General features: G+C 47.8%; 2 protein-coding genes across 6 annotated transcripts; both read left to right on the top strand.

Moving 5' to 3' along the window:
* Nucleotides 1-821: 821 nt before the first annotated feature.
* Nucleotides 822-12,717, top strand: LOC114432045 (uncharacterized). Of its 4 annotated transcripts, none has more exons than XM_028399814.1 (7): nt 4,315-5,374; nt 7,895-7,986; nt 8,566-8,880; nt 10,606-11,122; nt 11,355-11,456; nt 11,729-11,835; nt 12,151-12,717. In XM_028399814.1, the coding sequence occupies exons 4-7, from the start codon at nt 10,633-10,635 to the stop codon at nt 12,244-12,246; spliced, it is 795 nt and encodes a 264-aa protein (XP_028255615.1). In that variant the 5' UTR covers nt 4,315-5,374; nt 7,895-7,986; nt 8,566-8,880; nt 10,606-10,632; the 3' UTR covers nt 12,247-12,717. The 4 variants fall into 4 exon arrangements, with proteins under 4 accessions (XP_028255618.1, XP_028255617.1, XP_028255615.1 ...); XM_028399815.1 differs by having other exon boundaries at nt 7,895-8,880; nt 10,606-10,628; nt 10,721-11,122; XM_028399817.1 differs by lacking the exons at nt 4,315-5,374; nt 7,895-7,986; nt 8,566-8,880; ... (2 more) ...; nt 11,729-11,835; nt 12,151-12,717 and adding exons at nt 822-1,284; nt 1,366-1,458; nt 1,555-1,655; nt 1,879-2,083.
* LOC114432065 (matrix remodeling-associated protein 8-like) lies at nt 3,916-7,617 on the top strand. 2 transcript variants are annotated; one of them, XM_028399846.1, is made up of 4 exons: nt 3,916-4,308; nt 5,432-5,461; nt 6,048-6,367; nt 6,802-7,617. In XM_028399846.1, the coding sequence occupies exons 1-4, from the start codon at nt 4,292-4,294 to the stop codon at nt 6,912-6,914; spliced, it is 480 nt and encodes a 159-aa protein (XP_028255647.1). In that variant the 5' UTR covers nt 3,916-4,291; the 3' UTR covers nt 6,915-7,617. The 2 variants fall into 2 exon arrangements, with proteins under 2 accessions (XP_028255647.1, XP_028255646.1); XM_028399845.1 differs by having other exon boundaries at nt 3,918-4,308; nt 5,432-5,466; nt 6,053-6,367.
* Nucleotides 12,718-13,738: the final 1,021 nt, after the last annotated feature.

Here is a 13,738-nt window from a genome sequence, read left to right as displayed (position 1 = left end):
ATTGGTTACTATGATGCTTTGCTATTGGGATCATTTGTCACAAATAACTGCTCCGCAGACAGAAAACCAAGCTAACCTACATGAGGCATGGATCTCAGGTGATGAAGGACACCTGGTGCTTCCAGCTGAAGTGAAATAAACATTTCTTTAAACGGTGGATTTGGTTTCAGTTTTTATTGGCGTGTTAAACTATAGAGCTTTTAATTTGAAAAGATGAAGTGAACAGGACACAGCCTGCTGTCACCTGTTGATAAATAATAAACAGAGCTGGGGACCTGGAGTCACATGACTGGAGGTGGGGTACTTTGTCTCCGGGAGAAGAAAGAGAGCAGCATGTGTGGGAGAGAGAAAGCATCCCATGCTGTCCTCCCCCGGCCCGACAAACTTCCCCCTCTCCCCCTGGTCATTCATCTTTTTTGACTCGGCTTGAGTTGCTTGATTCTCATCACAGTGACTTCAGACTTGCACGAGTGACTCTGAAAATATCATAAAACTCATTCAATCTGAAATATAGTGCAAATAATACATTGATTAGTTTTGGTACAGCTGACGTTTTGAAGAATCTGCAGATGCTAGAATAAAACCTGAAACTTCATGTCTGTGTTTATGCTGTAACAACTTCCTTCCACAAGATCATGAGAAGTTAAGATCAAGAGATTTAGAGCACATGTAGAGATTTTTGTGACTTTATGACCTCAGAATGATAGAATTCTGTTTCTTTTGATTAATTATATTATGTGATTTCTGTCTGGACTTTGGCAGCGTGCTGCTCTCACCCTCGCTGGTGCTGAGTGGACTCACTTCCTGTTCCTGTGAGCGCGCTCTGTGGTTGTGGGTTGTGGTTTTTTCTCGATCAGCGTCTGAAACAGGAAGTGTGTCTCTGCTCTCTGTCAGAGCTGCTCTGCTCTCACACCATCATGGATCTCCTCTGGATGATCCTGCTGCTGGTTCTGATCCGGGCCGACGCTCAGAGGGTGACGGAGGTCAGAGGGGAGGAGGGAGGAAGCCTCACCCTCACCTGCTCCATCACACCAACTATCACAGATATATACTGGTTCATGGAGGTCTACAGAGGGTTCAGAGCAGGCATCGGCAGAACTTATGGTCCACACTCGTCTTCTTATTACTCTCCAGACTTTGAGTCGAAATATTTGATGGAGTCAAACAGACTTGTGGTTAAAGACCTGACAGCAGAGGACAGCAGGCTGTACTCCTGTGGGAGGAGGAACCAGAGTGGACTTCACTTTGTGGACTCCTTCAACCTGACTTTAGGCAAGACCTCAGGTAAGACCTCAGGTAAGACCTCAGCTGATCACTTTGAGTGTCTGCTGCTCTCTGTTCACCTGCTGACCTCCATGTTTACAGGAGGCTCCGCCCACTCGCAGCATCCCTCCTGCATGACGCCGCAGGACCTCACCTACGTCTCATCCTCCATCATGGCCGCCCTGGCTGCCATTGGTGAGTGTGTCATTGGTCCACACTGAGGTCTGCTGGGACACTGACTGTGTGTGTGTGTGTGTGTGTGTGTGTGTGTGTGTGTGTGTGTGTGTGCAGGTTTCGTGGTCTCTCTGGTGTGTATGAAAGAAGAGCGCCACCAGGTGGACGACCTTCAAGCTTTCATCAGGGAGAACTCAGAGACGCTGCAGACGGTGCAGGTAAACATGGCCGACACCTGAAGGGGGCGCATCAGTGCAGCAGCGGGGTCAGTGTTAGCATGCTAGCTGCAACCAGACAGGAGGGTGGGTTCTGTACTACACACCAGCAGCACCAGGCCAGACTCTAGGCCCTCTAGTGGGTCAAAGAGGTATCGTGCTAGCCTGTTAGCATGCTAACATTAGAGCTGTCACTGTGGCTAACTGTCAGCATTGTGTGTGTCAGTTCCAACAGATCCAGTCCGACCCACAGAGGTCCTCACTCGGCCCGTCACTGCAGTGAGCGATGGAGACGTCCCGTTGGTTCTTATTCCTCCATAAAAACTTTATTCAATGTTTCTGTCTTGACAGAGCTCTGCTTTAGCTTTAGCACTGTTAGCACAGACCTGTTCTTCTGTAACAGCTGCTGTAAAACATGAACCTGTGTTAAAGAGGACTGTACTGTCACAGTGCTGTTTGCATCCAGCAGGGGGCGCTGTGGCTCAATAAAAGCTGCACAAGACACATGTGTTAAACACTGTGTGAAGTGTCCCCTGTGATTTTCCCCTCGGGATCAATAAAGAATGTGTACAAGCATCCTGATTGGTTCTTCAAGTGAGGGCGTGGCCTCCCGTCGGCGGGTCTGTGAACTCTGTTCCGCGTCACGCGTGGACGTCCACAGTGCCTCGCAGGGACTGAAGGACAGACTGAGCTGCGAGGTCCGAGCCCCCGCTGGGTGCTGCTCCTCAGGCGGGTCACCTGCTGCAGCCTGGGTTTGGACGCACGCGCTGCGTGTGACGCGCTCTGACGCTCCAAGTTCCGTTCAAAATAAAAACACCTGCGTGGGCACGTGCATGAGGAGGAGGAGCGTCCAAACCCGGAGGCTCGCGCCATGTCCCGGGCGGCGGCTGCGCCAGACTCCGCTGTGAGGGACAGGGACAACATGAGGACCGGAGGAGGACAACAGGAGACACCGGAGAGCCGCTGATGAGTCGCACTGAGGTATGTGACTTTCTGTGGTCCGGTCTGACCCGCCTCTCAGCCGGAGTTCTGGCTCCAGCCTCCCGTGACCCTGCAGGACGCAGCGGGTAGTGAATGATACATGGTTCAGTCTGGACCCTTGGACTGTCTCTGTCCCCTGAGTGTGTGTGTGCTGCAGTCAAACTGTCACAGAGACCTTTGGTCCACTGTGTGTGTGTGTGTGTGTGTGTGTCTGTGTGTGTGTATGTGTCTGTGTGTGTGTCTGTGTGTGTGTGTCTGTCTGTGTGTGTGTGTGTGTGTGTGTGTGTGTCTGTGTGTGTGTGTCTGTCTGTGTGTGTCTGTGTGTGTGTGTCTGTGTGTCTGTCTGTGTGTCTGTGTGTGTGTGTGTCTGTGTGTGTGTGTGTGTGTGTCTGTGTGTGTCTGTCTGTGTGTGTGTGTGTGTGTCTGTGTGTGTGTCTGTCTGTGTGTGTGTGTCTGTGTGTGTGTGTGTGTGTGTGTGTCTGCACACAGAGCTGCTTCATCTCGTCCTGCTTCCTCTTCCTCACTTTCACTTCTTTTGTTTTGCTGAGTTTGTTTGTTGAAGTTGCAGCTTTGTGTGTTTAATGAAGCCTGTGTGTGTGTGTCTGTGTGTCTCTCTGTCTGTGTGTGTCTGTGTGTGTGAGAGAGTCCCTCTCAGTGTGTGTAGGTAGAAGAAGCCTCAGTGATCCTCAGTGATCCTCCGTGAGTAAACAGGGATGTAGAGACAGAGCGCTTCTTGCTGCTCGCCACTACAGGACGTCCTTCCTGCCGCGTCCATCAGTCAGGGTTAACAAAGGTGCTGGCAGCTTCTAAACTCACATGGTCCACACAAAGGGTTAATACAGTGTCTGACCTCTCAGCTGTGTGTGTGGACGATGGTGTCTTCACTACAGGAGTGATGATGTGTTGCTGCTCTGTCTGATAGGTCCAGCTGCTGTCTGTGATCCACGAGAGACTGAAGGGGGCTGATCCTGGACCTCGGGCTGAACCCGGACCTCGGGCTGATCGGCTGCTGATGGACTCTACAGGTCTGCTCCTTCTTTGTTTACCTCCTTTGTCTCTAACTCACGCCTCACCATGGCTGAGTCTGAAGTCTCTGATCACTACATATGCTCCTATAGAGTCTGTACAGAGCCTCCTCCATGTTGTAGAGCTGTCTGAGTTCTCACAGAGAAATGATAGACCCCATACAGGCCCTCAGTGTATCCCACAATGCATCATGAGAAGTAGAGGCCCTCCCATGGTCACTACATGGAGGGAGGAGGAGAGAGAGGAGGGAGTGTTATTGTTCTTCACACATGCGCAGTGGGCAGCTGACAGGAGGTGACCTGAGGACCGCAGTGGACCCTCCAGCGGTCCCCCTGAGCCCTGGCTGGACTCGGTGTAGCTGGAGTTTGAAGCGGCGGAACGTTAGCTAAACATGGCGCAGACCCCCGGAGTAGATTATAGATGTTTGAAAACACATTTTCTGAATTTAAAAAGTTATTTTCATCCTAAAAAACTATTTTCTCTCCGAGCGCGAGCCCCTTTTTCCCTACGTTTCCGCTACGTCACTTCCCGCTATGAGCTACCGTGACGGGGCTTCCACGATTAGCTGAAGAAGCTTCGATAAAACCTGACTTTGAGGTCTGAGAGACACCCGCAGCCTGTGAGGACACCCCATGGAGCACCTGGACAGGTCGGTGTCACTTTGAGGCCACGACCCGAGCCGGGCTCCTGGAAGCGGCCCGCGGCGTCACTAACTTTAGCTAGGAAAGCTAACTAAGGCTAACCGTTAGCCTTTGTTTCCTGTAAAGCACTTTATCAGGAAGTCTTCTTTTTATTCTTCCGTACGTTTTTTGGCGCAGCGTATCCTCAGCATACATTGACCGATTTCAGCCATTCAGCTGTCAAATATTTTTCAGAAAATTATAATTTTTCAAATATTAGGCAATTTCTGCTTCATTTTTAACATGGGAGTCTCTGAGAGCCCTTCAACGAGGGTCACCTGCCAAATGTACCTGCTCCTACAGAGTTCAAGCTACAGACTCCAGTTTAGTCTTGAAACGTTAATGAGATGCTGCTCTATCAAACTTGTATTCTGAATTTTCAAATTCTGAATCTTTGCCGCACGCCAGGCTGGTTTGAGGTCTCTGCTGTTACCATGGTGACAGGCTGACACACAGAGGCACAAAGCTCTGAACTGCTCTGATTCTCCAGCAATTCAGATCAATCCTTCACATCAAAGCAACGCTTCAGCTGCAGCGATCAAACATTCTTCAGGAAATGCCCTTTTCTAGTTAATGTCAGCTCTACTCATTAACCCTTAAATGAGCTCCTTCTGTCCAATGAGTGACATTCACTCCTTTGTTTTAGACCTGATCTCCTCCTCAGGGTTATGTTTGTGTCCTCAGTGACTTTAGGACAGAATAAGAGGCCTCAGAGGCTGAACACCTCACTGATGAAGATGAAGATGAAGATTGTAAGGGTTCTAAAGACTGCTGGTCCTGACAGGTCTGTCTGTGATAGTATCAGATCAGGAGACATGTCCCAGGTCTTCATGTGGGGACAGGAAGTGTCACAAACACAAACAGTCTTATCATGTAAGTTGTGTAAACACCTTGTTGTGTGTGGGCTCGTCTGAACATGTGACAGCAGCTCCAAACATGGACCATATGAGAAGATGTGATGGTGTGTGATGATGAGAGGGGCTGAGCAGACCTGATCCTGATCGGGTGATCGGGTCAAATGACGAGTCCTCAGAGGTGGACTGCACACTGTAAGAAGGTCACAGTACTGAATGTGTTGTTGTGTGTGTGCAGGGTGTGGCTGCTGCTGCTGTGCAGTCTGAACTCAGGTCAGTCCAACACAAACACACACTGAAGGACACACACACACCTGACTCTGACAGCAGGAAGTGAGCGGTCAGGACTCGGCTGTGGTCACATGATGTTCAGACTTTGGACTCTGACAGATTTGCATGATGCCGATCTAAGAGTGAGCGGCTGTACAGAGTCTTTGTTCTCTGCTTCAGTCTGATCTAACAGTGAACACATGCAGACGAGTGACGACAGAGCTGCTGCTGCTCCGACTGCTCTGACTGCTCCGACTGCTCTGACTGGTCTGACTGCTCTGACTGCTCTGGGTGCTCTGGGTGCTCTGGTATAAATAATGACAGCTGACTGACTGACAGTCTGAATGTGACCACTGGATTCACAAACGCTGCAGGATCTTTAATTAAACACTTCACCACAGCAGATCAGAGCAGCTTGGACTTTCCCATGGACCTTGAATGCATCACATGTTCAGTCTGACTCAAACCAAACTGTTATTCTGCACACAGAGCTGCAGGTGTTACCATAGCAACATAAACATTGACATCATCGCAGAGCTCCTCTGTCATGCTGCACACTGATGGTCTCTGACTTCCTGTTGTCTCTCAGTGGTCTGCCAGCTCCAAGTTGAAGGACATGTCAATGGGAAGGTGGTCCTGCCGTGTGTCTACACCGATGGTGACTCTTCATCCAACATCTTCTGGAGGGACAAGGGTGACCGCAATGTCCTTGACATCATCGGTGGTGTGGAACAAACACAGACACAGAATGAGAGGTTCAGAGGTCGGGTGTCCAGCTTCCCCGCAGAGTACCACAAGGGGAACTTCTCCATCACCATGAAGGACCTCACTATGGAGGACAGTGGACCATATGAGTGCCATATACCAGATGACTTCCAGAGGGACATCACACTGACAGTCAACGGTGAGTAACACTGCCCCCTGCATTTCTTTAAATGTACTGCACATTTACAGCATGGACAGTATGTCTATGTGGACACCTGTAGGACATGAAGGAGAAGACGTGACTGAGAGTCCTAAAGTTTGACTCCAGTCTCCACAGGAGACGGAAGCGTCTTGTCTCACAGAGGGTTCTGGACACACATGAGCATCATTGTCTGCAGAGGATAAAGACACACACATCTCACAGGGATGCAGATCCTCTGATGCATACGGTGGATCAGTCCTCTCATCCATGTGGTCCAGTCTGAACTCCTGTCCCATTACAGCTTTTCCCCACTGACAGCCCCTACAGGCTGCAGGGTGAACTGCAGCTGGTCAACATGTCCTTCATGTCTCAGCTCTGGAGCTCCTGCCTGTTTCCAGATGAGTCTGACCCCTCTGATCTCTGTGTTGCAGCTCCTCGTGTTGTACCTACACCACCTCCATCTCCTGCAGGCGGTGCAGCAGTAACACATCCCTCCACCTGGCTCTGCTCTCTGCTCCTCTGTCTGTGCTCCTCCGCTGTATAAAGTAGATCCTGGTCAGTGAGGTAAAACAGGAAGTATTCCAGGCAGCTTTAAAACCTACATTTTCACAATAAAGGTTTAATTTCAGCATGTGTCAGCAGAGATGATGCACACATGAAGAACAGTACATGTTCTATATTTACTCCAGGATGTAAACAGGAAGTCTTGAATTAGACCTTTACAGCATTTAAACTCTGCATTCATTAGTTCTGCTCTGTACAACGTAATCGACAAGACATCCTGACACCCACAGGGGGCGCTGTTGGGCCAGGACTGTGTGTTTGAGGTGGATGTTAACATGTTGCTGATGTAACTCTGTTATTGTAAATAATAAGTCACAGTCAGGATAATATTTATTTATTGATGTGTCTGACTCCATCCAAAGAAGGAAACATGGAGCTCTACAGTCAACACTCACTGAAGGGTCGACATTAAGGCCAAAAGAATTAGTTGGGCATGTTTGACAGTAAAGTGATACATTTAAGAAGTCATGGATTTTTGAATGTTTAATGTCAGTTTGGATGTTGTGGCGTGGCATATGTCCGATTGGTTTCCATGATGTCATCACAGGACCTCCGCACTCTGCTAAATTGAACATTTGTCAAAAATAACTGCTCAGCAGACAGAAAACAAAGCTACATATGTATCTGCTGTGATGAAGGACGCCCATCGTTTCTGAAGTGAAATAAACATTTCTTTAAATGGGTCATTTTAGTTTGTTTTTATGTGTCGGCTAGTGTTACAAAGTAAGACTTTTAATTTGAAAAGATGACCAGGAAACCCCCAGCTGTCACCTGTGGATGAATCATGAATAAAATAAAAACTCATTAAATCCAATATATAATAGTAATAATAGATATTGATTAGCTTTAGCCCTGCTGTTAAAGTCTGATCTGATGTTACCTGCTGTTCTAACAAGGTGATGATGGCTGCCTGTCCCTGCTCTTTCTGGTTTTGGTGCTCCCAGGGAGCCTTGTACAGAGGTGGACTGCACACTGTAAGAAGGTCACAGTACTGAATGTGTTGTTGTGTGTGTGCAGGGTGTGGCTGCTGCTGCTGTGCAGTCTGAGCTCAGGTCAGTCCAACACAAACACACACTGAAGGACACACACACACCTGACTCTGACAGCAGGAAGTGAGCGGTCAGGACTCGGCTGTGGTCACATGATGTTCAGACTTTGGACTCTGACAGATTTGCATGATGCCGATCTAAGAGTGAGCGGCTGTACAGAGTCTTTGTTCTCTGCTTCAGTCTGATCTAACAGTGAACACATGCAGACGAGTGACGACAGAGCTGCTGCTGCTCCGACTGCTCTGGGTGCTCCAACTGGTCTGACTGCTCTGACTGCTCCAACTGGTCTGACTGCTCTGGGTGCTCTGGTATAAATAATGACAGCTGACTGACAGTCTGAATGTGACCACTGGATTCACACACACTGCAGGATCTTTAATTAAACACTTTACAGCAGATCAGAGCAGCTTGGACTTTCCCATGGACCTTGAATGCATCACATGTTCAGTCTGACTCAAACCAAACTGTTATTCTGCACACAGAGCTGCAGGTGTTACCATAGCAACATAAACATTGACATCATCACAGAGCTCCTCTGTCATGCTGCACACTGATGGTCTCTGACTTCCTGTTGTCTCTCAGTGGTCTGCCAGCTCCAAGTTGAAGGACATGTCAACGAGGAGGTGGTCCTGCCGTGTGTCTACACCGAAGGTGACTCTTCATCCAACGTCTTCTGGAGGGACAAGGGTGACCGCAATGTCCTTGACATCATCGGTGGTGTGGAACAAACACAGACACAGAATGAGAGGTTCAGAGGTCGGGTGTCCAGCTTCCCCAAAGAGTACCACAAGGGGAACTTCTCCATCACCATGAAGGACCTCACTATGGAGGACAGTGGACCATATGAGTGCCATATACCAGATGACTTCCAGAGGGACATCACACTGACAGTCAACGGTGAGTAACACTGCCCCCTGCATTTCTTTAAATGTACTGCACATTTACAGCATGGACAGTATGTCTATGTGGACACCTGTAGGACATGAAGGAGAAGACGTGACTGAGAGTCCTAAAGTTTGACTCCAGTCTCCACAGGAGACGGAAGCGTCTTGTCTCACAGAGGGTTCTGGACACACATGAGCATCATTGTCTGCAGAGGATAAAGACACACACATCTCACAGGGATGCAGATCCTCTGATGCATACGGTGGATCAGTCCTCTCATCCATGTGGTCCAGTCTGAACTCCTGTCCCATTACAGCTTTTCCCCACTGACAGCCCCTACAGGCTGCAGGGTGAACTGCAAGGGTGCAACTGAAAATCAATATCACGATCATTGAAACTTTTTCCTCGATTATGGCTTCACTTTGAGTGAACGCAGACTAGATAAAGAGAGCCAGTCACGTGACTTAAACTTGTTACATACTCCACTAGAACAGAGAAATCTACTGGTGGTTCTGAGGTGGCAAGAAAAAAACAAAATTCATTTTGGCCCGGACTTTTCATAATTCACTAGAAACGTGTGACACTGCTGAACGGCTCAAGCAGCAGTTTAGGAGGAAGATGTTGCTGCTATTTGGGATTTCTCGGTTTTGCTTGTTTCCGAAATATCTCCGCTTCAAATGTTCTCCTAAACTGCTGCTTCTGCCGACGTTCAGCAGCGTCTGAACCTGTGTGTGTGCATGACATGTGCTGCGTGCTGCAGTGGGAGAGCTGTGTGAGGTCTACACACACGTTTCTCGTAAAGTATGAAAAGTTTGTTTTCGTTCTTGCCACCTCTGGAACACTAACAGATTTCTCTGTTCTCTGGATATGTACCAAGCTCTACAAAGCACTGTTATTGATTTCTACAGCAAGGGGATATCACAGAAAAGTAATGACTGAATTAATCGTCACGAGTTAAATTACGTCTGTTAGAGGGTCTAAATGTCGGTTTCGATATATTTGGAACTCTTGGTTAATTGCCCAGCCCTAGTTTATGTTATAAGCATGACTGCACCTTGACTTTTACTGCACTAATCCAACCTTTGTCCTGCTCAGCTGTTTACCAGACAGATATAAATCACCCAGCAGAGGGCGCTGTTAGAGAAGGACTGTCTGCTGATTGACTTCTGTTATTCAGAATAACAAGAAGTTAGTCAGGATAATGTATTTATTTGTATGTATCAGAAGAACCAATGAAGGGAAGCTGTAGTCTGTGTTTTAAGAATGAGTGTCCACACAGCTCGGTGTAGTGATGACAACAAAAGTGACATTTATTTAACTTCACAGAAAAATGAAACATTGAAGACATTGAAGCGCTGTATAACCTCTGTAGCTGTCAGTCATTTTCAATTGTCATCTTTTATAAAACAGTTGATGAAAGGGTTAATGTTCATTTACTGGTTTTTAATTGGAAGTTATTGAAGTTAGTCTGCATTTAATCTGCTGTTGAAGTGTATTTCGAGTCCAAAGCTTTTAATCTGAAATAAAACAATGAACAGAATTCTAACTTGTTTGTTTCAGTAACTTTCTGCCACTAGATGGCGCCACCATGAGGAATTTTAACATTGAAACTGCTGGATTCTCTGTCTGTACCACAAAATACAGTTTATTACTGCTAATCTGAGATTATGATGTTCCTTTCATGGGATTCAGTATCATTAATGTCTGTGTTCCTTCTTATATTTATATTTTCTGCAGTGGAATCACAACTCAAGTTGGAGGTGAATGACTTTCACTTCCTCCCTGTGGGTTTTTTTCATCTCACGTCTCGATCAGCGTCTGAAACAGGAAGTGTGTCTCTGCTCTCTGTCAGAGCTGCTCTGCTCTCACACCATCATGGATCTCCTCTGGATGATCCTGCTGCTGGTTCTGATCCGGGCCGACGCTCAGAGGGTGACGGAGGTCAGAGGGGAGGAGGGAGGAAACCTCACCCTCACCTGCTCCTCCCTGCAGAATGAGACCAACATCCACTGGTTCATGGAGGTCTACAGAGGGTTCAGAGCAGGCATCGGCAGAACTTTTACTCCAACATATTCAACTTTCTGCTCTCCTGACTTTGAGTCCAAATATTTGATGGAGTCAAACAGACTTGTGGTTAAAGACCTGACAGCAGAGGACAGCAGGCTGTACTCCTGTGGGAGGAGGAACCAGAGTGGACTTCACTTTGTGGACTCCTTCAACCTGACTTTAGGCAAGACCTCAGTTAAGACCTCAGGTAAGACCTCGGTTCTTGACTTTAACCCTGTTCAGACCTCAGAGTGTCTGTCGGTGGATGAGTCATGGTCAGTGTGGTGTATTTACAGCTTCCGTTTGTCACATGTTGTAAAATGAGTTCCTGTTCTGAAGTGACCACATCAAAATGCCGCCATCATCGTCTGTGTCTGAGCGTGTCACGTCTCTGACATCAGTAATGATTTCATCTCTCTGAACCCGATCTCTTCTGACAGGGGACAGGTCATCCAACAATTCAGCAGCACAGACCAGTACAACCGAGCTCTTCCTGTACGGCTCCCTCAGTCTGAACGCCGCCCTCATGTGTGCTGTCACAGGTCAGTGTGGAGCCACATCCACTCACTGTCACACCGTGTGGCACACAGTGGTATTATACGATGCTAGCTGGGTATTGGTTCATCTAAAACACACCTCAGCTGCTGTTTGGTCACATGATGCTCTGTTTGATCCTCTGTTTGATTGACAGGTGTGATGCTGTTTGATTGACAGGTCTGATGCTCTGTTTGATTGACAGGTGTGATGTTCTGTTTGATTGACAGGTCTGATGCTCTGTTTGATTGACAGGTGTGATGCTCTGTTTGATTGACAGGTCTGATCTGTGCTCTGTGCTGTGTGAAGAGGAGAAGCAGCCTCCAGCAGCAGGACCGTCAGCCAGCGTTCCCCTGTGAGATCCCAAAGACTGTGGACACGGTGCAGGTACTCAGACCATCTGTTTACAGGCTAATGCTAATGCTAACGCCCTTTTTTTAAAGCTGCTCTTAATATTATGACGTAAGTCCTAATAAGCGGTCGAGTGTGGAGCAGCCATCTTGGATTTTTCTTTTGACCTGTGTTCTCCAGTCACCACGAGCCACTGCTAATGCTAACACTGCTGCCATGTTGGGCTACTTTTGCTACATGTTTTATTGCTGTGAATGCTACTTCATATAGCTGCTGATGCTAAAGGTTTTGCTAGTTTCTGCTGTGTGCTGTTAGCTGCCAGCTCTCACTAGAACCTGTGCTGTGTTTCAGTATGAGGAGATCCAGCTGCCCCCCACCAGACCTCCTCGCTCTGAGTGTATTTACTACAAAGCTCAGCTGCCTGCAGCCATGTTGTCTCCATGCTGAGGGACCCCTGGACAGGTGGATGGTACCTGCTGTGATCTTATGAGTGAGGACTTCCTGGTCCACAGCCTGTCAGGACTGAACATAAGAGTCATATGACCTGTGAAACAGTGACTCCGGTGGACAGTCAGTGAACTGCACTCACTTTGCTGTTGTTAACGGTAACATTAGCTGGTCATTAACATGCTAACTTATTTAGCATCCAGCAGCAGGAGATATTTCGCTGTTATGTGCTAACAGTGCTTTGCTTGTGAATTTGCTAAGCTAGCAGTAACTGAGCCACACTGTATTGACTTTCTAACTTCGGCTAGCTGGTTTAGCATCGGTTGTTTACACACAGGTTTGTTAGCAGGTCAGCTAGCATCAGGAACACTCCTACAGAACAAAGGCTCTTTATATTCATATCTTAGAGTTTTAAAAGCTGTGAAAACATTTTTGATGAAGGATTAATTAATCATTAAAAATATCTAAAGGTCTAAAAGCTATTTGTTATTTACAGTAGAAACACTCTCATCACTTTAGTCTCAGCTGTTAAACAGAGTGAACACAAACGGAGCTGCTCCTCACAGAGTCGATCAAAGCTTCGTGTTCTAATGTTCTCACTTCCTGAACAGCTTCACTGTGGTTTCTGACCACAGACAGACAACAAGTCACCAGTGGAAACATCCACAGGCTGTAGCCCCCATCCTCCCCCTCACACAGAGGGGGCGCTGCAGCTCATCATCTACACATCATAATTTGACCTTCATTAATGTCATAGAGTCATTAATGAGTGAAGTGATGACAGGCGAGCACCTGGAAGAGCTGAGGTTCAGACACGCTCCACTCCCACACAGGCGCCGCGACACTTCAAGCCTGGTCACCGTGTGAGGAAGCCCACAGCTTCCTCCTGTCTTTACTTCATTATTTTCCATTGAATGGACCATCGCTACATCAGTCTGTGGTGTTTGAGGCTCAGTGCTGCAGCCTCAGCATGACCCGGCTCCATGAAGTAAACTCAGCTTCTTCTTTCTATTGATGCTAACAGAGTTCAGGAGAAACTCTGAAACCACTTCCTCTTTCACCCCTCAGTCTGATCTCTGATTCCACGGCAGTCACACCGGCATCATCTGACACACAGACACACACACACAGACACACACACTGACACACACACACACACACACACACACTCACACACACAACACACACACACACACTCACACAGACACACAAACACACACACACACACTCACACACAGACACACACACACCACACAGACACACACACACAGACACACACACACACACACAGACACACACACACACACACAGACACACACACCACACAGACACACTCACACACACACAGACACACACACACACACACACACACAACACACACACACACAGACAGACACACACACACAGACACACACACACACACACACACACACACACAGACACACACAGACAGACACACACACACACCACACAGAGACACACACACACAGAC

Source organism: Parambassis ranga, chromosome 2 (assembly GCF_900634625.1).
Source record: "Parambassis ranga chromosome 2, fParRan2.1, whole genome shotgun sequence".
NCBI lineage: Eukaryota > Metazoa > Chordata > Actinopteri > Ambassidae > Parambassis > Parambassis ranga.
Note: the sequence above shows the minus strand (reverse complement) of the source record. Positions and strands in the feature narration are given on the sequence as shown.

Coding starts and splice junctions, on each gene's coding strand:
- LOC114432045 (XM_028399814.1), top strand. CDS start 10,633: ATGACTTTCACTTCCTCCCTGTGGGTTTTTTTCATCTCACGTCTCGAT. Junction 11,457..11,728: donor CCTCATGTGTGCTGTCACAG/GTCAGTGTGGAG, acceptor TTTGATTGACAG/GTCTGATCTGTGCTCTGTGC. Junction 11,836..12,150: donor AGACTGTGGACACGGTGCAG/GTACTCAGACCA, acceptor GCTGTGTTTCAG/TATGAGGAGATCCAGCTGCC.
- LOC114432065 (XM_028399846.1), top strand. Junction 5,462..6,047: donor CTGCTGCTGTGCAGTCTGAA/CTCAGGTCAGTC, acceptor TTCCTGTTGTCT/CTCAGTGGTCTGCCAGCTCC. Junction 6,368..6,801: donor CATCACACTGACAGTCAACG/GTGAGTAACACT, acceptor TCTGTGTTGCAG/CTCCTCGTGTTGTACCTACA.